This window comes from Setaria italica, chromosome VI, assembly GCF_000263155.2.
Source record: "Setaria italica strain Yugu1 chromosome VI, Setaria_italica_v2.0, whole genome shotgun sequence".
NCBI classification, from domain to species: Eukaryota; Viridiplantae; Streptophyta; class Magnoliopsida; order Poales; family Poaceae; genus Setaria; species Setaria italica.
Genome location: NC_028455.1, coordinates 13,440,761 through 13,466,791, shown reverse-complemented (window position 1 = coordinate 13,466,791; position 26,031 = coordinate 13,440,761). Strand labels below are relative to the sequence as shown.

The 26,031-nt window shown below is 44.2% G+C and overlaps 1 protein-coding gene and 2 long non-coding RNA genes across 3 annotated transcripts; 2 read left to right on the top strand and 1 right to left on the bottom strand.

Moving 5' to 3' along the window:
• Positions 1-11,620: 11,620 nt before the first annotated feature.
• Positions 11,621-12,783, bottom strand: LOC111257735. Its single transcript, XR_002678316.1, has 4 exons — positions 12,671-12,783; positions 12,230-12,317; positions 12,021-12,146; positions 11,621-11,922 (listed from the first exon to the last, which is right to left on the bottom strand). It is a non-coding gene; the product is annotated as an uncharacterized LOC111257735 (long non-coding RNA).
• Positions 12,784-17,736: 4,953 nt separating this feature from the next.
• Positions 17,737-18,501, top strand: LOC111257572. Its single transcript, XR_002678074.1, has 2 exons — positions 17,737-18,111; positions 18,205-18,501. It is a non-coding gene; the product is annotated as an uncharacterized LOC111257572 (long non-coding RNA).
• Positions 18,502-22,723: 4,222 nt separating this feature from the next.
• LOC101778696 (zinc finger CCCH domain-containing protein 43-like) lies at positions 22,724-24,170 on the top strand. The gene is made up of 3 exons (XM_004973093.4): positions 22,724-22,745; positions 23,113-23,418; positions 23,501-24,170. The coding sequence occupies exons 2-3, from the start codon at positions 23,281-23,283 to the stop codon at positions 24,071-24,073; spliced, it is 711 nt and encodes a 236-aa protein (XP_004973150.2). The 5' UTR covers positions 22,724-22,745; positions 23,113-23,280; the 3' UTR covers positions 24,074-24,170.
• Positions 24,171-26,031: the final 1,861 nt, after the last annotated feature.

The window sequence follows — 26,031 nt, the reverse complement described above, 5'->3', positions numbered from 1 at the left end:
GTGATATGATCGTGTTGAATATAGTAGTATGATACAAAGCATTGGTCGGATCGTAGTTCTGGAGCAACAGAAGGCCGTTGCGGTGATACCTGACCTCAAAGGAGTCCACGGAGCGGCAACATCCACATAGCAACGTCCAACAGCATCCTGAGTGCCAAACTTGTTGAGAGCGCGGGTTGGACGAGAGAGCGCTGTATGTCATCCTAGCACCAGTAGATTCATGTGATTCCCGTACCCTGTTCTCGGCGTTTGTTGTGGCTCCAACGTGCAAAGGGAAATATCATGCCACTACATGGGCCGGATGAAGGGTACAAATAAATTTATTAATGCACATGTAATTAATGTACTCTAGTAGCCCAGTGGATTAGGCGGTGGACTTTGCCTTGAAAGGGCATGGGTTCAATCTCTTTTACGAATTTTTTGAAGTCACCATTTTTAACTTTTTTTATTTAGCAATATCTATCATTACTTTAGTATATAAACACTCAATATTTTTTGGAATATTACCATTTTTTTTGTAAATTCATGTAATTTCAAAATTATGAGCTTAAGTTGATATATATGTTTTCTAAGGTGGCATGTACCCAATTTGCTCTCGACAGCTACTTGACATGTCACTATGTCAGTCCAAATTGTTTGCCACCTTTGGCCTATCATGCATTTTTCTATGTACCATGTTCCCCTACATGGCCATACATGTACTCTTGAAGACCACAAGTCACAAAGCACGCGCCTTCATCTAATATGAACATAATGACACAAACTACAGGATTATGAAACTACATCATTGTTTTTGAATTATGACACAAACTATAAGGTCATCATGTAAGTTTAAAAATTGAAACAAAGTATACCATTGTTTTTGAATTACGAAACTTAAGTTGTCACAAACTATTTTCTTTTTCATATTATCATAAATTATAAACTTTTTAGATGGTGTTACATGCAATAATGCAATAATATAGTTCTCTGTTTATTTCGCCCGTACTAGGCCGAATTGGAGAAACGGCCCGGCCCAACAACATCTCGTGCACATAACCCTACTCATGCTGCCCTCTCGCCCCGCATCGCGCCGCCCCCGCATCGCGCCGCCCCCGATCCATTCTGGATCGCGCCGACCCCTCGCCCCGCATCGCGCCGCCCCCGATCCATTCTGGATCGCGCCGACCCCTCGCCCCGCATCGCGCCGCCCCAGATCCATTATGGATCGCGCCGACCCGACCAACCAGCCGCCGACGCCGGCGCGGCGGCGGCGGCCACGGAGACCACGCCGCTGCAGCTGCACCCGTCCTTCCAGCAGCGCCCACTCTCGCCGCCCCTCGGACCGCGCGCCGCTACAAGAAGCTCGCCGCGCGCCCGGCGCGGCGCCGCCTCCTCCGCCGCGCCTGCTGCTGCTCCTGCGCCGCCGTCCTCCTCCTGCTTCTCCTCGCTGCCGCCTCCGCCGGCGCCGTCTACCTCATCTTCCGCCCCTACGCGCCCACCTTCTCCGTCGCCTTCCGCATCGCGCCGCCCCCTCGCCCCGCATCGCTCGCCTGGGAGCCCGACCCCAAGCAGCAGCAGTAGCTCTGCCGCCAGTGCCGACCAGGCAGACGACTTCAGCCGGCTCCGCGCCAGCGTCCAGGACTCCACGGGCAAGGACCCTTCCCAGCTCGCCCCCCTCCTGTGTCTTATCCCGGACAAGGACAAGGTCAGGATGCTTAATGTGAGTTTCGTGAATTCTTTGTTTGCAGACTTGTTTGCGATAATGATACCCTTTAACACACTGAATAGCAGTACACTTAAATTGTAGGAACTAAAACTGAAGATAACTTTTAAAATTGTAAGAGTCGATCTAGATCTCAGGGGATCCCTTCATAGTCTGCTCCTCATTGAAGACCGAGTTCACCAGTATAGCTGCAAGCTTAGATCTGAACTCATCAATAAGGTTCTGTGTGAAGCCTTTTTGTAGTCTGTAACCATTCCAGTGCTCCATGTACTTGAGCATGAATAGGCCGGATGATGTCCTGTCCTCCTGTTGCGGTAATCCACCCAGCATGTCGATGTCCCAGGTCTTCACATTAAAATCCTTCCACCGATGGTAGTCCTCCTTCTCATCATTTTGAATGATCTCCAAATAACAGTGCAAGCCTTCAACCTATTTCATATAATGTTATTTCATAATGAGCAATCAAAATGAAACAGTACATAGCATACTTAAACCTCACCATATTCCTGACTTGTTTTACTATTTCTGCAACGAATTGTTTGTCTGAGTTCAATACTTGTACAGTTCGCAAATAAGCGTTCACTACCACCAAGAACCAGTGTGTCTGCACACGCATTGGGAGAAATACCTACAAATGTTGTAATCAGTAGTGAACGCAATGTAGTATTGACTAGCAGTTAAGTAAAAATGTCGTACCATTTCATGACTGATGTATTTAAATGCAACTGCGCGCCTGTGCATTGTTTCTTCTTCACATAGGTGATAGAGTCGGAGTGCCCGATCTTTCGGTGAGTGGAGATAAATTCGACTTGGTGGAAGTAGACCCTCACGATCCGACTACGACGAGCGAACTCGAAGCGCCAATGCAATCGCTGAACCAACTCCCGATGGTTACCAACCTCGCCGGTGCGAGATCAGCCTGATCACGAAGATCAATTCCTGTCCGCAATCGAAGAACGAACAAGAAAAAGAGGTGAGCAATCTAAATATCACTCGAAGGTGGAGTTCACAAGGACAGTGCGTATTTGCGCGTGTTCAAGAGTAGCTAAAGCTAGATGTAAAACAAAACTCAAGTCGTAAACAAAAAGGACTCGGACTAAATAAAGGGGGCGCAGCCCCTGGAGTCCGAAGGGGTCACGCGCGCCCAACCCTAGGCGCCCCACCTGGGCTGCCCTGTTGGGCTATCTTCTTATTCCGATGGGCCTTCGTTCCTTAACAGCATGATGAAGTTTAATTCTCTCGCACGGGCCCGAGTGATTGGCCCAACTGGATGATCAACTGTAGGCGCCTGAGGTGGAGGAGCAACTGGAGGCGCCTGAGGTGCTGCTGGTGTAGATGTACTCGTGGTGTCCTCATCATCCTCCCCTTCTTGAACGGAAGTCGTCCTCGACGGCAACTCCTCATCTTCGCCCACATACGGTTTCAAATCTGCAACATTAAAACTCGTGGAAACACCAAACTCCGCACGCAGGTCAAGGATATAAGCATTATCATTAATCTTGGTTAGCACTTTAAAAGGACCAGCAGCACGTGACATCAATTTAGAACGACGTAAGGTAGGAAAACGATCCTTTCTCAAATGCAACCAAACCAGATCACCCGATGCAAAAGTAACATGTTTTCTCCCTTTACTACCCGCAACCTGATATTTAGCATTAGCAGCAGCAATGTTTTGTTGAGTTTGCTCATGCAAGCTAATCATTTGATCAACATGTGCAGCGGCATCTATGTGTGGGGCGTCCTCGGCATCAAGTGCAAACAAATCAATAGGCGCCCGAGGAATATAACCATAAACAACTTGAAAAGGACACATCTTTGTAGAAGAATGTGTTGCATGATTATAAGCAAACTCAACATGAGGCAAGCAATCTTCCCAACGTTTCAAGTGTTTATCTAAAACAGCCCTAAGCATAGTGGACAAGGTTCGATTAACCACCTCAGTTTGTCCATCAGTCTGAGGGTGACAAGTGGTGCTAAACAGCAATTTAGTTCCCTTTTTATTCCACAGTGATCTCCAAAAATGACTGAGAAACTTAGCATCACGATCAGAGACTATTGTATTTGGAATACCATGCAAACGGATAATCTCGCGAAAGAACAATTCAGCAACATTGCTAGCATCATCAATCTTATGACAAGGTATAAAATGAGCCATTTTGGAGAAATGATCAACAACCACAAAAATACTGTCCCTCCCCTTCTTAGTTCTAGGCAATCCCAAAACAAAGTCCATAGAAATATCAAGCCAAGGGGAAGTAGGAATAGGCAAAGGCATGTACAAACCATGGTTGTTCAATCGTGACTTAGCTTTCTGGCAAGTAGTGCAGCGTGCAACAAGGCGCTCAACATCAGCGCGCATCCGGGACCAAAAGAAGTGGGCAGCCAGCACTTCATGCATCTTGTAGACGCCAAAGTGCCCCATGAGGCCACCTCCATGCGCTTCCTGTAACAACAAACGACGAACCGAGCTAGCTGGGACACACAGCTTGTTAGCGCGAAACAGGAACCCGTCCTGTATGTGAAATTTGCCCCATGGTTTGCCATGAATACATTGGGCGAAAGCATCTTTAAAATCAGCATCATGCACATATTGATCCTTCACAGTTTGCAAGCCAAAGATTTTAAAATCTAACTGTGACAGCATGGTATAGCGACGAGACAAAGCATCAGCAATGACATTTTCCTTCCCGCTCTTGTGTTTAATAATGTAAGGGAAAGACTCAATGAATTCTACCCATTTAGCATGACGACGGTTCAGGTTTGTTTGGGTACAAATATGTTTTAAAGCCTCATGATCAGAATGAATTATAAACTCACGATGCCAAAGGTAGTGCTGCCAAGTATGCAAAGTGCGCACTAAAGCATAAAGCTCCTTATCGTAAGTAGAATAATTCAAGCTAGCACCACTTAATTTCTCGCTAAAGTAAGCAACCGGTTTTCCTTCTTGTAACAAAACAGCACCTAGCCCAATACCGCTAGCATCGCATTCAAGCTCAAACACTTTAGTAAAATCAGGCAACTGCAAGAGAGGAGCATTGGTTAACTTATCTTTCAAGGTGCTGAACGCAACCTCTTGCGAATCACTCCAAGCAAAGGGAACATCCTTCTTTGTAAGCTCATGTAGAGGCGCTGCAATGGAGCTAAAACCACGGACAAACCGGCGGTAGAAACCTGCAAGGCCAAGAAAGCTTCGAATTTGTGTGACCGTCGTCGGTGTAGGCCACTCCCGAATGGCATCAATCTTGCTGCTATCCACCTCAATGCCCTGTGGAGTAACAACATAGCCAAGAAACGAGACACGTTGTGTGCAAAACATGCATTTTTCGAGGTTAGCAAATAAATGGGCCGCACGCAATGCATCAAAAACAGCACGCAAATGTTCTAAATGCTCTTCCATAGACTTACTGTAAATGAGGATATCATCAAAATAGACAACTACAAACAATCCTATGAAGGGCCTCAGAACTTCATTCATCAAACGCATAAATGTGCTGGGAGCATTTGTTAAACCAAACGGCATAACCAACCATTCATATAACCCAAATTTTATTTTAAAAGCCGTTTTCCATTCATCACCTAATTTCATGCGAATCTGATGGTAGCCACTACGCAAATCAATCTTAGTGAAAATAATGGCACCACTAAGCTCATCTAGCACATCATCAAGGCGTGGTATAGGGTATCGGTAGCGAATGGTAATGTTATTAATAGCACGACAGTCTACACACATACGCCATGAGCCATCTTTCTTTGGAACAAGTAACACGGGAACGGAGCAAGGGCTAAGAGACTCACGAATATAACCCTTGTCAAGCAACGCCTGTACCTGGCGCTGGATTTCCTTCGTCTCATCCGGATTTGTACGGTACGGTGCGCGGTTCGGAAGCTGTGCGCCGGGAATGAGGTCGATCTGGTGCTCAATGCCACGAAGTGGTGGGAGTCCCGGTGGCAAATCTTTTGGAAAGACATCAGCGTACTCCTGCAAAATGTTAGCAACCGCAGGGGGAATATCCAAAGATGGTGCATCATCAAGTGAAACGAGCACACTAGAGCATATAAGGGCATAGCATGGCAAAGGAGCATCGCGTAACTCATCAAAATCAGCTCGTGTGGCAAGCAAAACAGGAGCATTCAACTTGATTTCAGAATTGACAGATGGCGATGCGTCAAGTTGTTTAGCAGTTTTAGCAGCTCTAGCAAGATCATCTTTAAGAATTTGTTCAGGTGTCATTGGATGTATAATTATTTTCTGACCCTTAAACATGAAAGAATAGTGATTTGAACGACCATGATGTAAGCTATCAGTATCATATTGCCAAGGTCGCCCAAGTAACAGAGAGCATGCTTCCATGGGAATAACATCACAATCAACAAAATCAGAATAAGCACCCATGGAGAAAGGAACACGGACTGATCGAGTAATTCTAATTTTCCCACCATCATTAAGCCATTGAATGTGATATGGATGTGGATGCTTACGAGTGGGTAAAGACAACTTTTCAACCAGCGTGGTACTCGCCAAATTGTTGCAGCTGCCGCTGTCGATGATGATGCGAATCGACCGCTCCTGCACAACACCCTTGGTATGGAAAAGAGTGTGTCGCTGATTCTTCTCGGACGGGGCAACCTGTGTACTAAGAACACGCTGCACAACAAGACTTTCATACCTATCGGCGTCACCCGGGTTGACATGTACCTCCATAGCTGCATGGTCAGTGGCAAGCATCGCATGTCGAGTATCTTCAGAATCACTAGCGGAAGAGTACTCACCATCCTCACGAAGAAGCAAAGTGCGCTTGTTCGGACAGTCCCGAATCACATGGCCAAATCCTTTGCAACGATGACACTGAATATCCCGTGTACGGCCTGTGGGAGGGGCGGCGCCTATGGAAGCGGCAGCGCTTGCAGGTTTGGCCGTTCGCTCGCGGGGTGTAGTGGTGGGCGTGGGTGGCGTAGGGAGAGCGGGTGCGGAGTTGGATGTCGAGCTTCTTCCTACAAAAGAGTTAGAATATGTCTTCGAGCGGCGTCCCTGCACTTCACGTTCAGCTTTGCAAGCATATTCAAATAATGTTGTCATATCTGTGTAGTCCTTATAATCAAGTATATCCTGAATTTCGCGGTTCAAACCACCACGAAAACGTGCCATAGCAGCGTCATTTTCCTCCAATAACCCACAACGAATCATGCCTATTTGTAATTCCTGGAAATATTCCTCAACGGATTTGGAACCTTGCTGAAAACGTTGCATTTTATTAAGCAAATCTCGGGCATAATAAGAAGGCACAAATCTGTGGCGCATAGCAGTTTTTAATTGCTCCCAAGTGGTTGGAATGGTATTGGGATGTTTATGTTTATATTCACGCCACCAAATTAAAGCAAAATCAGTAAATTCACTAATAGCAGCTTTAACTTGAGAATTAGCAAGAATATCATGGCATGAAAATTTCTGTTCAACTTCTAATTCCCAATCAAGATATGCAACAGGATCATATTTGCCATTAAAAGGTGGAATTTTAAATTTAATCTTGGAAAAGGAATCATTACCACCGGGACGGCGTGGCACGCGGCGGGCACGGCCTCGGCGGTCGCCATCATCCTGGTCCGAGTCACCACCATAACCCTGCTGCAACTCTGCGACTGTTGTGTGCAATGCATCGAGTCTTGCCACAACTGAGTCGAGTGTGGCCTTAGCGGCCGTCTGTGCAAGGTCGAGCTGATCACACCGCTCGGTCGTCGAGGAGATCGTCGAGTCCAGCCATTCATGAATCGTCTGAATGTCGGTGACAAGCCCTTCAACTTGTGCCCGTATGCCCTGCAGCTGGTTAGCCCCCGCGTCGACATCACTGCCATGGTTAGCGCAAATACAAGAACAAAAGCGACGACAAAACAGGGGTGTAATGGCTCACAAGGCGCTCACACTAGTGCTGTTATCAAATTCTTATCCGTTCTTACCACGCACACAGGGGCGAACTGCAACCAACCGGTGGAACTCGCGAAAGATTGGAGGAGCGATTGCCTAGAGAAACAAAATATGCTCGTCGTAGAACTATGTGGAGTTCTGGGAAGGCTGCACTCAAATGAAGGATTAGCACAATCAAATAATAATGCAAAGTTGAAATATAGTGCGAAACACGTAACAAGAGTTGCTGGTAACAAGGGAAATCGAAAGAACAGAGGCAAAGGTGGAGAGGGCGCACCTCTTTTGTTTTTTTTTCTGTTTTTTTTTTCTCAGAGGGTGTCCCAAAACTGATAATAGGAACACAGAGGATCACAAGGAACAAATTGTGGCACACACTTTTTCCGAAAGTACAGGGGTATTCCGGTAAAAAAAAGATACTCTCTCTCTCTCTCTCTAGAGTAAGGCGGACCTCAGAAAAAAGTACCAAGAAAGAGAGATACAGATATGAAAAGCTGGCACGGAATGCGTGGGGGGGGGAAGTTGCCCCAGAGAGTCGTGACCCAGGGGGAGTCACGGCGCGCGCAAAGGGAGTTTCCACCGAAACAAAACCGGATCACCTTCCTTCTCCCTGTTGGATTCTTTTTTTTTTTTTTGCTTCTTTCCTTCTTTTTTTTTGCACTTTCCTTTTTTTTGTGATTGCTTTCTATCTTTCTCTTTTTTTTTGGACAGGGAGGGGGCGATCAGAGGGGTGGGATGGCGCGGCACGGTTGTCGCGAGGGGGAGCTGTGGGTGCGGCATGGTAGGGTTGGCGAGTAGCGGAACGGCGGTGGCGGCGAAAACTAGGGTTAGAGGAAAAACGAGAAACAAGAGATTAAACACAAGTAACCAGCAACAATTGAACGAGTAGGCACACAAATTCAACAAAGACACTTATTGAAAGAATGTGTGAGGCTAAACGGTTGCTGGGACAAAGGATCTATCCTGAAAAAAATTTGTTTTGGTTTTTGTGGACTGTAGGAAGGGAAAAACACTCGGTAAAACTCACCGATCAACCTGGAAAGCTGATACCACTTGATAGAGTCGGAGTGCCCGATCTTTCGGTGAGTGGAGATAAATTCGACTTGGTGGAAGTAGACCCTCACGATCCGACTACGACGAGCGAACCCGAAGCACCAATGCAATCGCTGAACCAACTCCCGATGGTTACCAACCTCACCGGTGCGAGATCAGCCTGATCACGAAGATCGATTCCTGTCCGCAATCGAAGAACGAACAAGAAAAAGAGGCGAGCAATCTAAATATCACTCGAAGGTGGAGTTCACAAGGACAGCGCGTATTTGCGCGTGTTCAAGAGTAGCTAAAGCTAGATGTAAAATAAAACTCAAGTCGTAAACAAAAAGGACTCGGACTAAATAAAGGGGGTGCAGCCCCTGGAGTCCAAAGGGGTCACGCGCGCCCAACCCTAGGCGCCCCACCTGGGCTGCCCTGTTGGGCCATCTTCTTATTCCGATGGGCCTTCGTTCCTTAACAGCATGATGAAGTTTAATTCTCTCGCACGGGCCCGAGTGATTGGCCCAACTGGATGATCAACTGTAGGCGCCTGAGGTGGAGGAGCAACTGGAGGCGCCTGAGGTGGAGGAGCAACTGGAGGCGCCTGAGGTGCTGCTGGTGTAGATGTACTCGTGGTGTCCTCATCAATAGGTCAGCCTCATGTCTCTGTGTGTACTGGAACCTTGCAGGCATGTGCGTGTTCTCCAAGTAAACATTGGTGAACATCCGTTTGTCGTCCGAGATCTTCCCCCGCATGTCATGTATGCGTGCATCTACTATCTGCATGATACAATAATTATCTGCATGAGCTTGCCTATCTAATTACTAATTAAAGTTTTGATGCATCGTTATTTTATTGCAGCTGGAGGTGGCAACTGACATAGAGCAATATAATACAGAAGCAACAGAACCATTAATTGATCAGGACAGTAAGAACAAGGTACTTAAATGACACTCCACTTCACATCTTAATGTTGGTATCTTAAACAACAAGTAAATGAACAATGTTTAAGGACAGACCTTGTCATCTAAACATTTGTTGAAAGAGTCGTAGTCATACTTTACAGTCAAAGTGTAAATCTCCTTTCTTGTTAATACAATACCCTTTATTTTGATAATGATATCGTCATCGTTGCCTCTGTTTATATTCATAACTTGAAGAAATTCATCCATGAAACAGCTGAACTCTGCAATCACATCATCACATAGTATCAGTTACCGATATAAATTAATGTCATACTTTATAGATTGGAAACACTTCATATTACCTTTCTTTACATCAGGTTTATCCGACTCGCCTCGCCTCCTTTTTGTGCTATCATAGGGACCTGGTTTAGTATCATGATCATAGAACTTACTTACTTTTTCATCAATTGGCCTAGATGCCTCCCCAGCTGTGCTTGAAATCAGTCGCCCTTGTGGTACATTCTGTTGTGTCAATCCTAATTTGTTGATCTGCTCTTCAGGCTACAAGGTTGTGAGTAGGCAAGTCAAACTCACATGTAGGATTCAAAATTGATCAGTACCTACCTGGTTGTAACACTTAATGTCAATCAGTGAACGTTGAATTGTGTGAAAGGCGCTAGTAATTTCTTTAACTTGCTGACAGATTGAATCCTGTGCAGTTTTTAGGTAGTTGTAGTCCCTGTATTCCCGGGTATCCATGACGTGTAATTTGGCCATTATGTCACCATAGGCCTTTGACACCTATAAAATTGTGATTAATTAAATCATAACGGTTTAAAATATGATGATGGCAACAAAAAGAGCAGAAAAAAATTGTACTGGCTTCCTTCCTATCTTGGGTGGATAGGTGAATGGGTCCTCAGTAAAGGTAACGGTAGGGTCTTCATAATCTGATTCATCATCAGTGTTATCCTCCAAGTTACCATTATAGATGGCCTGCACCCCATTGTTTCCCTGGGATGAATGGATCTGATTAAAAAATTAGGACAAATATAATTTTTTCCATGTCATGTTGTATTGATAAACTGATCATGAACTGTTGTTGCAGGCTTGAACTTACTGGATAGGATGGCGCAGGTGTGATTGGATCAAGTCGCGCAGGTGGGGCATGCTCCTTGTGTTCTGCGTCAGGTGTATGGTTCTGCTCCATGTTGAGGAGATGGAGGCGTGAGACAAATTCCCAGATGGGGGTTATCTATTTGTATAGGAATTTGTACTGTATGGATATCCGGATATCTCCTACCAATTTGAATCTGTTATCTTGAATGTTGAATTCTGTCTTGGAGATTATGGATAGAGTTAGTTTTCAAATTGAATATTTTATTGCACGTTAAGGTTGGTGGTGAGATTAGGATTACGGCAGCTTCCAGAAGGATGGTCCAAATAATTCAATAGTATGGAACGAACTGACCATTTAACTTGAATACATATGCTTTGCAAAAACTATTGCACTTTTGCACAATGTATCATATATGTATATGCATCCTTACAAACAAGTACAAATTGCGCTTACATGAGGAGGCCGGGCTTTACATTACTCCTCTCTTTCTATTCTGAAAGTACAAGCAGCAATCATACAAGGAAACGTATGAAGGAGGCAGGAAAACAAGGCAAAGGTGGTGAAGCAGACGCAGGAGGACAACAACATCTCCAGTAAAATATTTTACAACAGACCGGCTCATGCATGTATCTGTGTCAGCATCCAGTAATCCCCTGAACCAATCAAAAGCTCAATCATTGTGGCGTGCAATCTCTACTTTCTTTGTTGCCAGCGACCATATGCTCAATGTTGATCAGAAGATGCAACTCCAGCAAACATCACTTGCCAAAAGTCTTGCATTGCTTCAATATAAATATACTGCCAGCTCTGAAATTCACGACATAGTGGAGGGCTGGAGGCCTAGATGAAGCTTCGGCATTCCCATCACCATTTACCTTGACAGAGCAGTCAACTGTGGGCAGTGACAATGGAGCTCGAGATACCAATCTGTAGACCTCCCATTGACGATCTGATGCTGACTGTCTCCCAATTTCAGCCTGAAATGAACAAGAATAAATACTAACTCACAATGAACTGACCTGCTACCTTCTAAACTTAGTTAGTTCTAGAATTCTCAAGTACCATATAAATACTCAAGTAAAACAGACTGTCAATCTGAACTCATTCTGATAACAGAGTAACAGAAACTCACCAGGTGGAGTGCCGCAGCATAGTCTGCGGTCATCAATATGCTCAACATCTAACTCTATCAACCAAGCTCCCAAAGAAACATCCTCGTTGATGTACTTGTGCAAAACATGCCTGCCATTATTGAATTAGCAGAGACGAGGTTGGTACAAACTGGCATGAAACAGGATAAAGTGGTGCTATCTTTCTGGAAAACTAGGTTAGTATCTCACTTGTTTATTGATATGTAGGTTGCCAAGTCTTTTGAAATAGCATACAATTGACCAGTGGCATGTCAAAAATATTTGTTACCCACTTCACCAAATTTCCAGTGCTCAGGTTCGTAGTACCTGACATCCCTGGACAGCAGCAATCTCATGTAACGACTAGCGTATCAAGCATGTAGACAAGGTAACAAACTAATGAGACTATTTTCTTTTACTTGTCAGATATGACAGGGCCAGACTTCATGCATCCAATGTATACCCTGGGCTTTGAAATATGTTTGGATAAGATATCTCCAAGCGTCACTGCAAACATAAATTTTTTTATGTTAGGAATAGAATGTTGCTGAACATAAAAGGACAATTAGTGGGAGCATGAGCCTTCAATATGCTAACAGTCTAACACTTGACGAACTTTTCTTTGGTCCTTGGAATTAACAGGTTAGACAACATCGAACTTAAAGTTCAGACCAGTAAACAAGTACTTGGTACCTTATAAATACTTGTTACTATCCAATCAAAGGAAATACTTTCAAGAAGAAAAAGGACAACACTAATGGCCTCAAATGAACCTTGGGACCAATTGACAGTAACACAATTATGGTCATACTGCCCCAAACCTTAAAAATAGTAAAAGGCACTGGGCCAAAGGTTAATACCTATATAAAGTGAAATCTTTCAAGCCTCATGAAATCCCCATGTTTCTTATCCTCTGCTTGAATAGCTCTGTCGACGATTCCACCTGAAATAGCATTGAAAGAAAGCATACCCAATCATCACTTGCTTGGAGCTGTCAGTAAACTAAAAAGGAAAATATTTGTTTGAGTGAAATAAAGAAAAACAAGATTGTCCAAGATTTTAGGCGAACAACACAAAAAGTAAGAGGACTTCTTCCCAAACACCTGCGTGCCTGATGGCATAAATAAAAAATTTAACTATCTAACCTTTCAAACAGTTCCCCAGAATTCATGGCTTGCCTTCCACCTCTTGTTGGATCGCGGAGCACCTTTCGAAACAATCTTCACCGGATCAAGTACTTTGGTGCCACCTGGCTGGTTGGCTGCTGAGAAATGAGCCGGCAAAGGCCCAAATGTCGTTTCCTCTTCCATCCCTTGCTCCTGCGTGTCTTCTTTCAAAATATCATCAAGTAACTTCATTACCCTCTCCGTCTCACCTTGGCTCCTAGAAACTTTGAATAAAGCACGATTGCCCTTTGAGCGAAGGGAATGGTAACGATCCATTTGTTCAGTCCAAACATGCGTGTTGGTACGCATCTCCGTTGGGAAAGCACTCTTCGCATTCATAGTCCACCTCACGAAAACACAACAAGAAGGGATGCTCTCTATACGAGAATACTTCATGACACAGAAAGTATGCGCACATGGAATTCCTTCCCGCTCCAGCTTCCGGCAATGGCATCTAGCATCAACCAACGATGACCCAAAGGTACAAGTCACGTGAAACCAACGCTTGTTGTTGCCTTGCAATGAAACCTCATACCTTAAACACCCATTCTGCAATGTCACCTCTGTCACCGACCAATTACTTGATTTTCTTATCTGGAAGCTCACTTTCTGGAAAATAGTTGGTGTGAAGATCTGCGCAGCACTTTTCTCAAGAACATCAGCAGAAATCTTAGTGAATGGGATAGAACATAGAGCCTTCGCATCAAGCTCAATCTCATTCCGACGAATGCATGATAGGCAAAACTCGTAATGCTCCATTAAATCAACCAAGGACATCTTTCGGTCTAAATGGTTGTGAAGCCTTGAGTTCAGACTCTCGCTCCTCTGATTGCTTTGCATGCCCAAGAAATATCTCCCTCTTGTGAACGTGGCAGCCCACTTCCTTCTAAGTTCGTACATCCTATTTACCCATAGGTTATCTTCTTTGATATTATGGGTACCTCTAAACTCTCTCCAAAGCCTATCAAATTCACCCTCCTCCATTGCATGGTATATGAACTTCCTGAAATCCTTGAGCTTCGAACCACGAAACCGTTTTAGCATGTTCTGCTCTATGTGCCAACTGCACAATCTGTGATCTACATCAGGCATGACAATCTCAATAGCTCTCATCATCGCTGCGTCCCCATCAGTGATTAAGGATTTTGGATGCTTCTGGTGCATCGCCTCCAGTAAAGCCTCGGGGAGCCACACATATGACAAGATAGTTTCATCCGATAAAATACCGCAGCCAAAGACAACTGTGCTTTGATGATGGTTAACTCCTATAAAAGGGACAAACGGAAGATTGTACCGGTTCACTCGGTAAGTGCTGTCGAATACAATGACGTCTCCGAAAACACCATAGTCTATCTGCGACTGTGCATCCGACCAAAATAGGTTCTTCAACCTGCCTTGTGCATCCACACTAAATGTGAAAAAGAACTCCGGATCTTTCTCTTGCATCTGACGCACATGATTCAACACAAATTCTACATCGCTTCCTTCAACCTTTCCCTTCTTGTACCTTGAAAAGAAATTGTACAAGTCCTGCGAAAGAAATCCAGTCTCCCCTGGACCACCGTGGCTGGCCTCCATTACGTCCATGATCTGAAATGGACGCAGCCCACCTAGTCCCAGCTCTACTGCCTCCGCTTTCTGAGGATCATTAAGCCCCCGATGAGACCGCAAAACAAAAACATGCTCTGGTTTTGCAAGGGCATGTGTATGGACATCCACAAAGTCCTTCACATACCAGATGCCAATACTTTCACTCCACTCCACATCAAGCCTAGCTGTGCATCCACAACGCGTGAGGGCACGTGGCTGTCTTTTTTGATCCATCCTTTCAAAGTACTTAACAGATCTATATCCTTCACACGAGCACATGAGTCTTCTCCATATCACCTCTTGGGTGCCTGTCTTGTACCTAACTCTGCCCTTTCTGATACTGAACCCTTTATGGTATGCATAATCATTGTAAAACTCATAGAAATCTTCCTCCCTCGTGAAAGTCTGATCTACAATACACTTATATTCTTTAGTTTCCTCGAGGCTAACGTACCCTCCTGCCTCCATTACGGTAACCTGCAACAAAAAAAATTTACAGGTATTACAACCATTTCAAAGAATACCTTCGTATCAACATAGGACGGAACTGACAAAGCTTACCACATCTGCAATTGCAAGTTAATATTAAAATAATCAGCAGCAATTAGCTAAGCAATACACCGTCTGACCTAACCATTGCTGGAAATGATGGCCTTTGTGGTGGTAACCCTCAACTAAATTTGCCACCCTGCTCTAACCACTCCAGGAATAAGCCATTGCAAAAACTTGCCATAATAGTTGCCATATCCATATGCAGTGGTTGTGTTTTTGTTGCATTTTAGAATTTGCACTGTCTTCATTATACATAAAGAATAAAAAAATAAAAGCAAATCCAACAGAGCTCAGTCATTGGTGAACAACACATGAGGGTGTCTTATGCTGAATTGGCCCACGCAACTAATGGTTTTTCATCTGATAACCTCATTGGGGCTGGGAGCTTTAGTCCAGTTGTGGTTCCATTTGCTACATCTCTTCTAATAAAAGTTTGCAGTGCTAGGATTTATGTAAGTTAAAGCTTTGTTGCTATTTCTCTCCCTTAAATAAGTACAAGTTCGATGAAATTCAGTTTTCTAGAGTAGGCCAGTAAATAGCTGAAACTTGTAAATTCCTAATAAGGGAAAAAGAAATAAGCTATTTCACACTTATTTGTAAATAAATATAACAAAGAATTTCATAGTTGCATAATTGAATACTGCAAGAAACATGTTATTACATACCCAAATTCTTGGAAAGGTCGCTTTCTTACAAAATAAGATCTCCTGGAATTGTTACCGGAGATGTGACGTGGGGGAGTGGCGGCGTGTGGGGAGAAGGGCGTGGCAGCGTGCGGGCGGTGCCGGCGAGGCGGCGGTGGCGGTGGCCGAGCGGTGACGGCGCGGGGCGGGGCGACGTGCGGGAGGTGGCGGTGGCCGAGCGGCGACGGGCGTGGCGGCGCGAGGAAGTGGCGGCGCGACAGGCGGGGCGACGTGCGGGAGGTGGCGGCGCTGCGTGCGGGAGGGAGCGGGGCGGCGTGACGGCGGGCGGCGTGGCGTGCGGGCGGGGCCGGAGCGTCATGCCCGCGATGGGAGACCGGCGGCGCGGCGTGCGGCGGGAGACCGGCGGCGCGTGGGAAATGGATCTCGGGTGACTGGCGTCCGGGGAAATTGACCAGCGGAAAAACATATTCCCCAAATAATATATATCGTGCTAATTACAATTTTATCCATACTAAAAAAGGACATATACTCTATACTACCAACCGGTAGTATTGTCCACCGTAAAAGAGCTCATTTGGAAACACCACGCTAAACTTTAACACCTATCACATCGAATATTTGATACTAATTAGAAGTATTAAACATAGTCTAATTACAAAATTAATTGCCGAAATGGAGTCTAATTCGCAAGATGAATCTATTAGTCTAATTAGTCCATGATTTGACAATGTGGTGCTACAGTAACCATTTGCTAATGATGGATTAATTAGCCTTAATAGATTCATCTCACGAATTAGACTCCATCTGTGCAATTAATTTTATAATTAGCTCATGTTTAGTTCTTCTAATTAGCATCCAAACATCCGATGTGACCCTGCTAAAATTTAGCGTCTCGTATCGGATCCAAACACCCCCTAAAGCTATTACGGAGTTGCGGGGACGAAGTTTCCTGAGTAGATGTGCATACGTTTGACACGAGGTAGAAGGCCACATATTTTGACTGTTGAAAATCATCTTTTTTTTTAAATATAACTGTTGAAGCATCTAGGAATAGGAGGTGTGGGCACATAAAAAAAAGAAGGTGATCACAAAGTTTTTGAACCCTTAAAATAGCAACATACAAAAATTGCACATAATATTTTAGTGACAGGATAGACATAAGAACGCAGTCCTCGCAAGTAAAGAACAATGTGGTGTCATTACTCGGATGCAAGCAGTGTTTAAATTAGTGCGCCAAGTCATTTATCGGTGGCCTCCTTCAGAGGCTATAAAAAGCTATAGTGAGTGGTTTAGTAAAAATGATGAAAAATTTCAATTAATTATGCAAAAAAACATTGACATAAGTAATGTTAACGAACACATACTCAGAATGCATATTCATAGCTCTATGAGCATATGCCTTCATATCTAAAATACTTCAAATGAGGATTACAGTTAGAACTTTGTGCTACTGGGGTTGTTTCATGTCTAAATTTTCTAGGCCTGGGGTACAAAGGAAAAGAAGCAGCATCGCCCTGCATACCCGGAAAATATAGTGGAACCATTAGTAATATTGTAGTGTAAGGCCTCTAAAAACTATAATTCACTATTTAGAACCATGGTGCTGATGCACATTAGGTTAGGGTTCATTTAGATCTATTCCAAATTTCATAAATAAAACACACCATGACTAAGGTTGGGAAAAAATCTGTAAATGACCTAGCATGTCCATATTAAATGATATATGTTTTACTAACATGAACAAAGACCTTTTTAAATAATAAAAAGACTTCCCCTATAAATGCATTTAAAAATCAGCATCTTCCTTCAGTGGTAGGTGATACGAGGTGCTAACGGTGACTTTGTCAATCTTAAGATCCACTGGCTCAGTCTCTCTTTGATCCCTCAGGGATAGAGTTACGTGTATGTATGTATATAGGTGTTTATCTAAAGCTGGTCATAAAATAACTAATCTGTGGCCAGACCCAATTCTCCATCCGGTTCGTTCAATCCGGAGCCCCCGCTAATCCCAAACGGCTCCGCAGCGGATTGAGCGTGCGCGGCTCGGCTCGGCGGCTCTCAACCCAAGCGACAGGGCAGCCAGAAGCGGATGCCAAATCCTCTCGCCCGCCATCTGCGACCCCCCAAATTGCGCAGCTTCCCTGTTGACCATCACCAACCCCGAAGGCCCGAACCCAATCGCCGGCTTCCTCGCTGCCAGACGCGCGACGCCGGAGACGATGCAATCCCGGCCACATCCCCAGCTTCGAATCGACTCGTCCTCATCCATGGCCATCCGACCAGCTCCGCTGCTCCATTCGCCCTTGGCACGCCATGTCGCCATCCATCCCGTGGCTCCAGGTCGTCCAGGTACGGTGAGCTGCTAGTTGCCCTCTCTTTGCTCATCCATCGCTGGCTTGTAATCTCACGATTCTTGCATGTTGTGTATATATTCTTTTGCAGATTAACTACGGGTGTGAACCGTGTGATGCTGGTGCACACTCTGTGTTTGAGTAAATGCCCCAACGAATCTGAAGACCCGCGCAGGCTGAACATCGCTGTTCGTTTTTCTGTGGTCTGTGCAGATCAGCAAAGGATGCGTTGAGAATGCGTGCGTTTATGCGAAACTCTGAAAAATATATTGAATGTGAAGGATTGGGTATAAATAATTTGATTTTTAATAGAGGCTGTGATTTTTCTAGAGCAAGTAATATTGTGAATGAAAAGTCACTTTTATAGACAAAATAAAATAAAAAGGCAGACCCAGCCCACACAAACCCATCTCTCTGCCGGCCCAATCATCTCGTACTGAGCCGCACAGCTAGGCCCAACTCTGATGACAGTATTACCCTCTCATATATAAACTGGCAGTGAGTCCTTTGCTGCGTCCGCTTCTAGGGTTTTCGCCGCCTCACCCGCCGCCGCCGCTCTTTGTTCTCGACTGCCGCTTCTCGAAAATGGTAAATCCGTAGGCCTTTCAACGCTTACATTCGTCTCTTTCCAATCGAAAGGAATATCTGGTTCTCCATTTTGCGCTTCTAAATGTTCGTTCTTGTGCGGTTTGATGCAGCCGTCCCACAAGACCTTCCAGATCAAGAAGAAGCTGGCCAAGAAGATGCGCCAGAACCGTCCCATCCCCTACTGGATCCGCATGCGAACCGACAACACCATCCGGTAAGATGATCTCAATGTCGCCTACCAGATCGGGTTCTTTCGATCTGGTTCAATTCGTTGCCGACGCTTTTAAAATGGAGGCTCTCCTTGTCACTATTGGGATATAATGGTGAAATGACGTTGGCCATGTCATATTTCTAGTTGTGTCCGGCTCACTCTTTTTAAAAAGAAAATATTTTACAGTGTCCTATGCTATGTGGCTTTTGGGAGATTGAATCGCAGTTGTCTATGTCCCATGTGGCTTTTGGGGAAATGAATCGCAGTAGACTAGTTGAAAGCTAGGAGCTTCATTAACAGATGAAAGCCTAAATTTTTGTCTGTTCGGAATGGTTTTAAAATTTGTCTATAGCAGACCTCACATAACTAAAGTTTTTGGGCTTTCTATGAAATTTAAGTTTGCATGGACCTGCATCTTTGGGTTATGATTCTTCTGGTGTTGAACGTTTTATCTGTTTTTCAGGTACAATGCAAAGCGCAGGCACTGGCGCCGCACCAAGCTTGGATTCTGATTTCATTTTGTATTGAGTACCTGTTATGTCTTGAGACAATTGAGCGCTATGGATCACCTTTTATTCAGTATCAAAGAAGTTCTCTCGTGTTTGCACCATGTTACGATGGCTATGCTGTGATCTCAATTATATTTCCGTTAAAGGCTTTGCTTCTGGTATGTTTGATGTTTTGTTGCCAGACTGTTTAAATGGTTCTTTTGGGGGTTCTGATGGGCACAAGTCATGACTCTGTCTTCCATACCCTTAGTGCACTTGATGCTATTTGTTTATCACATGTGCTGATGGAAATATGTTTAATGATGCTACCCTTTTTTCCTTTAACATGACCTTTTAGAGCTCAAAATCTTCTGGTCCTTATTGCTGCACATTTGATGTTTCTTTAGTTCATGAGGAGTTTGGTTGTGCTTCTCATGTTCATTCCATCTATAGTTTCTTTTTAACAAGGAAATAGAGATTATGTCCACATGCATGTCTTGATTATGTGTATGTGTCATGCGATTTCCTGGTACCATTTGTGAAATAAGAAAAAAATGTGCTTTTATTTTGCTCTTTGAAGACCTCTGAGTTAGGACCTGTTTATTCAGATGCAGATTTTGAAAAAGCAGCTTGTAGATTTTTTAAAAGCCAGTGTGACCCACTTTGCTAGGGTTCTACCTTTTGTGGGCTATGTTTTATTTTGGCACTGCAATCTGGGTTTGTTTGAGCTTCAGATTGTGCAAGCTCAACGTAGCAATTGCAAGCTAAAACAAAAAGGCCTTAAGGTAGGTGCCCCAATGATTCAGTTCAGTCATTTCCTGGTTGGCTATGATGATACATCTTTCAGCTTTACATGCCAGTTCTGCTTCAGATAAGTCATGATTGAGAAAGCTGTTTTATGCTGAGCCACCTCAATTCTCAAGCTTTTGATCCGTGGTAGTTGCTCGCTTATCTATTTGTTAGGCTGCCATGATCTCTCATCTGCTGAGTCTGAGTTAACATGCAATGAAATTGTTCTTGTTTGAAATTGTTATTGGAGCTGTGCTTGCAGCGGAATCAAATGTCTCCAACTTATGTCATGAAGCTATTCTTTATTCTGATTTTGTGTAGGTATTCAGTGATGGTCCTTTGTAATGCACCCGCTTGTTTGGAACTTTTACTGATGATTTTCCAAGTCTCGACTAGGATTTATCTGATGCACCTGTAACTTTTATTGAATGTTCTTGTATGGTTCATCATTTGAACTCCATTTTCAGCTGCATCCAGCACTTGTGCTAACTCGTTTCAGATAATTTTTAACTTCATAGTGGAGTATTTCGATATCTGTATAGCTCTGGGACTCTGGTTCAGTGGCTTGTTTCCAGTAATGGATAATGAGTTAATTTGTTCTGACATATGTGGAGTATCCCAAATTGCTGTTTGAGTCTGCTACACAAAATAGGTATATCTGCAGTACGAAGAAAAACCCTGCAAGTCTATTTGTCTGGTGATCAAGCCAGCAAGGTAACCACTGTTATTTAGTGATACCAATTTTCGAAAAATTCTGATGACATCAGTTAAGATTTAAGTTAGAGATTTAAACTTCGTCCGATGTCAATAATATGACTTCCTATGCACTTTACTATTGATATAGGGGCTTGAATGTATATAGTTGTTCCTGCAATTTCATGCACGCCATTTTTCTTTTGTAATTTATGAGTTAGTGCAATGCTTGGCAACCTTTTGTTTTCATGTTTTTTTAATAATACAGTATTGTCTGGCTCATGCATATCATTTTGCTTGTGCACAACCAGAACATTCAAAATTTGATTGGGAATTTCGTAGTCACTATTAGAAAATTGCTAAAATTTGCTGCCAGCTCTATGCAATACCTTTGTTCATGGTTCCTTCTTAATAGATGATGTGTTTGGTGAATCATGTATAATTAAGAACAGAAATTATGAGGCATGGCCTGGTGTCCTTGATGTGTACATGTTGCTAAGACAAGTTCATCGCAGATAGTATGGTGAAAGAACTGCTAGAGCATGTTCATTGAAGTGGCTAGGTCTAGCGAAATCAACATTTATTGCAGTGAAATGTCTTATCACAATGCTGACTTAGGTGAGGAATGGTTTGAAATAGTTGATAGGAAGTCAACGATGTTTGTTCTTTGATCAACAACCATACATTTTGTATATTTCCGGTCCTGAACAAAAATTCAACCCCCTGGACAACATTGGTAGCATGCGTGGCTAGTTGGCGGTACACGCATAATTAGTCCATGTTTTTTGAATGGGAACTTGTTGAATAGGTTAAATTGAATACTGAGAATGCATGTTTTTCTTTACCGAGTGAAATCTTCCTAGCAAAATTTAAAATAAAATTAGTTTTCTCAGCACTTCCAGAAGATTTCAGAAAGTAAACCGGCTCCGGATTCTCCCGCACTGGTGGGCAATTCTCTTAGAATCATCATCAGCCACCTCGGGTATTGGCAATCCGGGCGATGCCTCTTCTACAAGGAAGGCTAAGGCAGCACAGTATATGGCTGAAGGTACACGCGGAGAACATGCTTCGTGGTAATCCATGGGCCGTACGTTTCCCTCCAACGCGCAATTTTGAAACTTAGGGCCTGTTTGGGAGCACTTCACTTCACCAAAAATCACTCCACTCCACCAACTCCAAAAAAATCGCATCCAAACGCGTTCGGCTTCAGCAAATTCGGCTCCAGAAAAAACGTGGAGCAGGGGGTAGATCCACGTTTTTGGTGGAGTACCACAAGGGGTGCTCCAAAAACCTTGAATACAGACCTCGTCGTAGAGTTCGTAGTTATTTACCCACCATGCCATCCGTTACACAGTACTCCTTCGATTCCGGTCAAAAGAAATTAGAAGAGCAGATCCATCCGCTACTCATCTCACTACTCATCTCCTGCGCTCGAGCCATAGCCTCAGCCGACCGCCGCCGGCGAGATGGACGGGGACGGAGGCGCCGGACTGGGCGGCGCGGCGAGGGAGACGCCCGCCGGCCTGGGTGCCGCGCCGAGGGAGCCCCCCGTCGGCCTGGTGCTGCGGAGATGGAAGGGGCGGCCCCCGTCGGCCTGGCCGCCGCGCCGCGGGCGGCACCCGCCGACCTGGGCGGCGCGCCGCGGGCGGCACCTGCCGGCCTGGGCGGCGCCTCGCGGGCGAACCCTGCCGGCCTGGGCGGCGCCTCGCGGGCGGCCCCCGCTGGCCTGGCCGCCGTGCCGCGGGCGGACCCCGCCGGGCTGGGCGGTGCCTCGCGGACGGCCCCCGCCGGTCTGGCCGCCGCGCCGAGGGCGGCCACCGCCGGTCTGGCCGGCGCGCATCAAAGAGAAATGCTCCTGACACGGTAATGGAGTGTTCTCAATTAGATGTATATAAATTTATCAGTGGCTTTGAGATTGTCTAGGAAGATTTTACACGTCGTATAGATACTAGCTGGCTTGCTGTAGTGCCATGACGAAGAATCAGAATGTTTTTGAAGCTCTGAAATTTTGTCATCTATGGAAAATTTGTTCAGAACCTCTCGTTCTATTTTTCATGGGAAAGATGCATGCTTATTATCCCTTAGTAGCTGAAAATATATGGCCCTTAGACACATGAAAGGTTAAACATGCCGCACAGGTCACAAGGCCCGCCAAAGCTACAAGTATCTGAATGGATTGTCATATTACTTTGAATGCTTGCACTTCAATGGACTGTCATATGTTATTCAGGGTGATTCAATTGAATGGACTGATGCAAACACGACGATCATATGTTCGTTGTTTGCCAAACAAGTTAAGAAAGGAAATAGATCGAACACTCATTTGAACTCAGTAGGCTATGATGAGGTCAGCAATGAATTTTTCAACCTCACTGCAATTCGTTTGACCAAGCGTCAAATGAAGAACAAGTGGGATAAGTTGAAAACCGATTTAACGACTTGGAAGAAATTAATGAGGAAGCAAACGGGTGCGGGATGGGACATCGCAAGAGGTGTGATTGATATGGATGATGAGTGGTGGAAGAAGGCAAGGGCGGTGAGTTCTGAAACTATTTTATTTCTATTAAGCAATAGGTTCATGTCATTTCTTTTTGTAAATAACGATGATGTCCTTGTAGGAGATTCCAGGTTGCGGCAAGTTTCGAAAAAAACCGTTGCAAAATGAGGAGGACTTGACAGTGATGTTTGCTGACATAACTAATGATGAAAGCGATCATTGGAATCCTATGAGCTCTAATCCCATCATACCACCAACACAAGAGGATGTTGACAACGGACATGTGAATGAGGTTCATGATGTCCCTGATGATTGTGACGATGACGGAGTTGCTTGGGATGAAACAGATGAGGTCCAAGAGGTTACTCCTTCTCCTACTATTTTGTTAGCAAACAAAAGAATTCCACCAGCAAAGAAACAAAGAACTGGAACAGCAAAAGTTATTCAGGAACAAGTAACTAAGATTGTTGAGTCCGCTTCCTCTTTTACATCTAAAAAATTGGGTGAAGTAACTGTGCAACAAGTCATGGACCTTGTGTTGGAATGTGGGGCAGGGTATGATACAGATGAGCATTATATCGCCACAGAGTTGTTTGTGAAGAAGGACCAAAGGGAAATGTTCATGACCCTGCCAACAAACGAGATTAGATTTAATTGGCTTCGCAGAAAGTATAATGCCAAGTATGGCAATTGAGGAATTGTGTCATTTTAATAATTCTTTTTTGTTCGTATGAACTATTGTTATTGAAACTGCAGTGTTATTTCAATTTTTAATTACTTGTTGGACTGAAGTATTGCCATTCGACCTTGAGTGTTATTTTAATGCTAAGTACTTATTTTATTTTATATGTCATATGATCTCTTATCTGTAGGAAAGTGAGAGCGATAGTGATGACTCCAATGATGAAAGCGAGGTCTTTTGGAATCTTATGTTGGGTGCTGCAGAAATTGCACAAATATATTCTGACCTTTACCTTGTTAAAAACCCACCAAGGACATCTGGTGTAAGTGGAACAGGATGGCTGCTAGAGACAATGAAAAGTCCTGGAGAATGTCATAGACAACTACGTGTGAACAATGAAATCTTCTTGGATCTTCATGGTGTGTTGGTGGGAAGGTATGGGCTGCGACCTTCTATGCACATTAGCACAAAAGAGATGCTTGCTATGTTCCTATACACATGTGCTGGAAACGAGTCTAATAGGAGAGCTCAAAATAGATTTAAGCATTCTGGCGAAACTATTAGTAGGAAATTTGATAAGGTGCTAAATGCTTTGATGGCTATGGCGAAATATTTCATTCGACCAAAGAATCCCAACTTCCCCACAGTCCATAAGAGGATAAGAGATGACAAACGTGCATATCCACATTTCAAAGATTGCATTGGTGCACTTGATGGCACTCATATCCGTGTTGCTCTTTCCCCTGATGAGCAAGTGAGATATATTGGAAAGACCGGGATAGCCACTCAAAATGTACTAGCGGTATGCGACTTTGACATGCGTTTCACTTATGTTTCCACGGGACAACCTGGAGCTATGCATGATACAAGTGTGTTGTACAATGCACTCAGAGTGGATGAAGAATTTTTTCCACATCCTCCACAAGGTAACATATGTTCAATTTGATATACGAATGTGATTAACATGTAGCATTAATCCATAACTCATATTATTTTTTTGTGAATATAGGCAAATACTACGTTGTGGATGCGGGATATCCTAATCGTCCTGGCTACCTCGCTCCTCACAAGGGTGAAAGGTATCATTTACCGGAATGGCATAGAGGTATTGAACCTAAGACGCCTATGGAAAGGTTCAATCGGATTCACTCATCTATCCGCAATGTGATTGAGTGATCTTTTGGACTATTAAAAATGAAGTGGCAAATTCTTTGGAAGATGCCACCATATCCCATGTACAATCAAAAGATGATTGTTGTGGCTACCATGGTCCTTCACAATTTCATTCGTGAGCATGGAGGTCAAGATGAAGACTTTGCTCGGTTTGATCGTGATCCTAATTTTGTTCCTACAATACCGGAAAGATGTAACAAATATGCAGTTTCGCAAGCGGCGTCAGATTGGTCAACTTCCGCACTCAACGCGCCAACTATGCATGTCTTTCGTGATGAGCTAGCCACCGCACTCTCTCTTGCTTGGAACTAGTTTGTATTGGAAAGATTGATTTTGTACCGTATTTGTTGCGACCTTTCATTCGGTACAACGTTATTTGGTTCAATATTTTTTGCCATGGGAAAAAAATGAAGAAAGTATTGTACGTTATTTTATTGTAGCAGCGAAAAAAAAAAACTCAAAAACACCACGAACGGTACTGATGGCCCGGTTACTGTAGCACGCCCGGTTACTATAGCAGCGTGGTTACTGTAGCAGCGGGAAAAAAATGTAAACAATGCTAAAAACTCAACCGATCCAACCACCAAGGGCAAAATAGAACATTCCCACCAAAAACTCATATTCCTGGAGCTGGAGCACAACAATATGCCAAACACGTTCAACAACTCCATATTTTTCTGGAGTTGGTGGAGTGGAGCTGCAAAAGTGTGGAGCTGGTGGAGTAGAGCTGATTTCTGAAAGGTGGAGTGCTGCCAAACACCCCATTAGTTCGCTCCTTTTGCCGTAGCTTTGCTCTC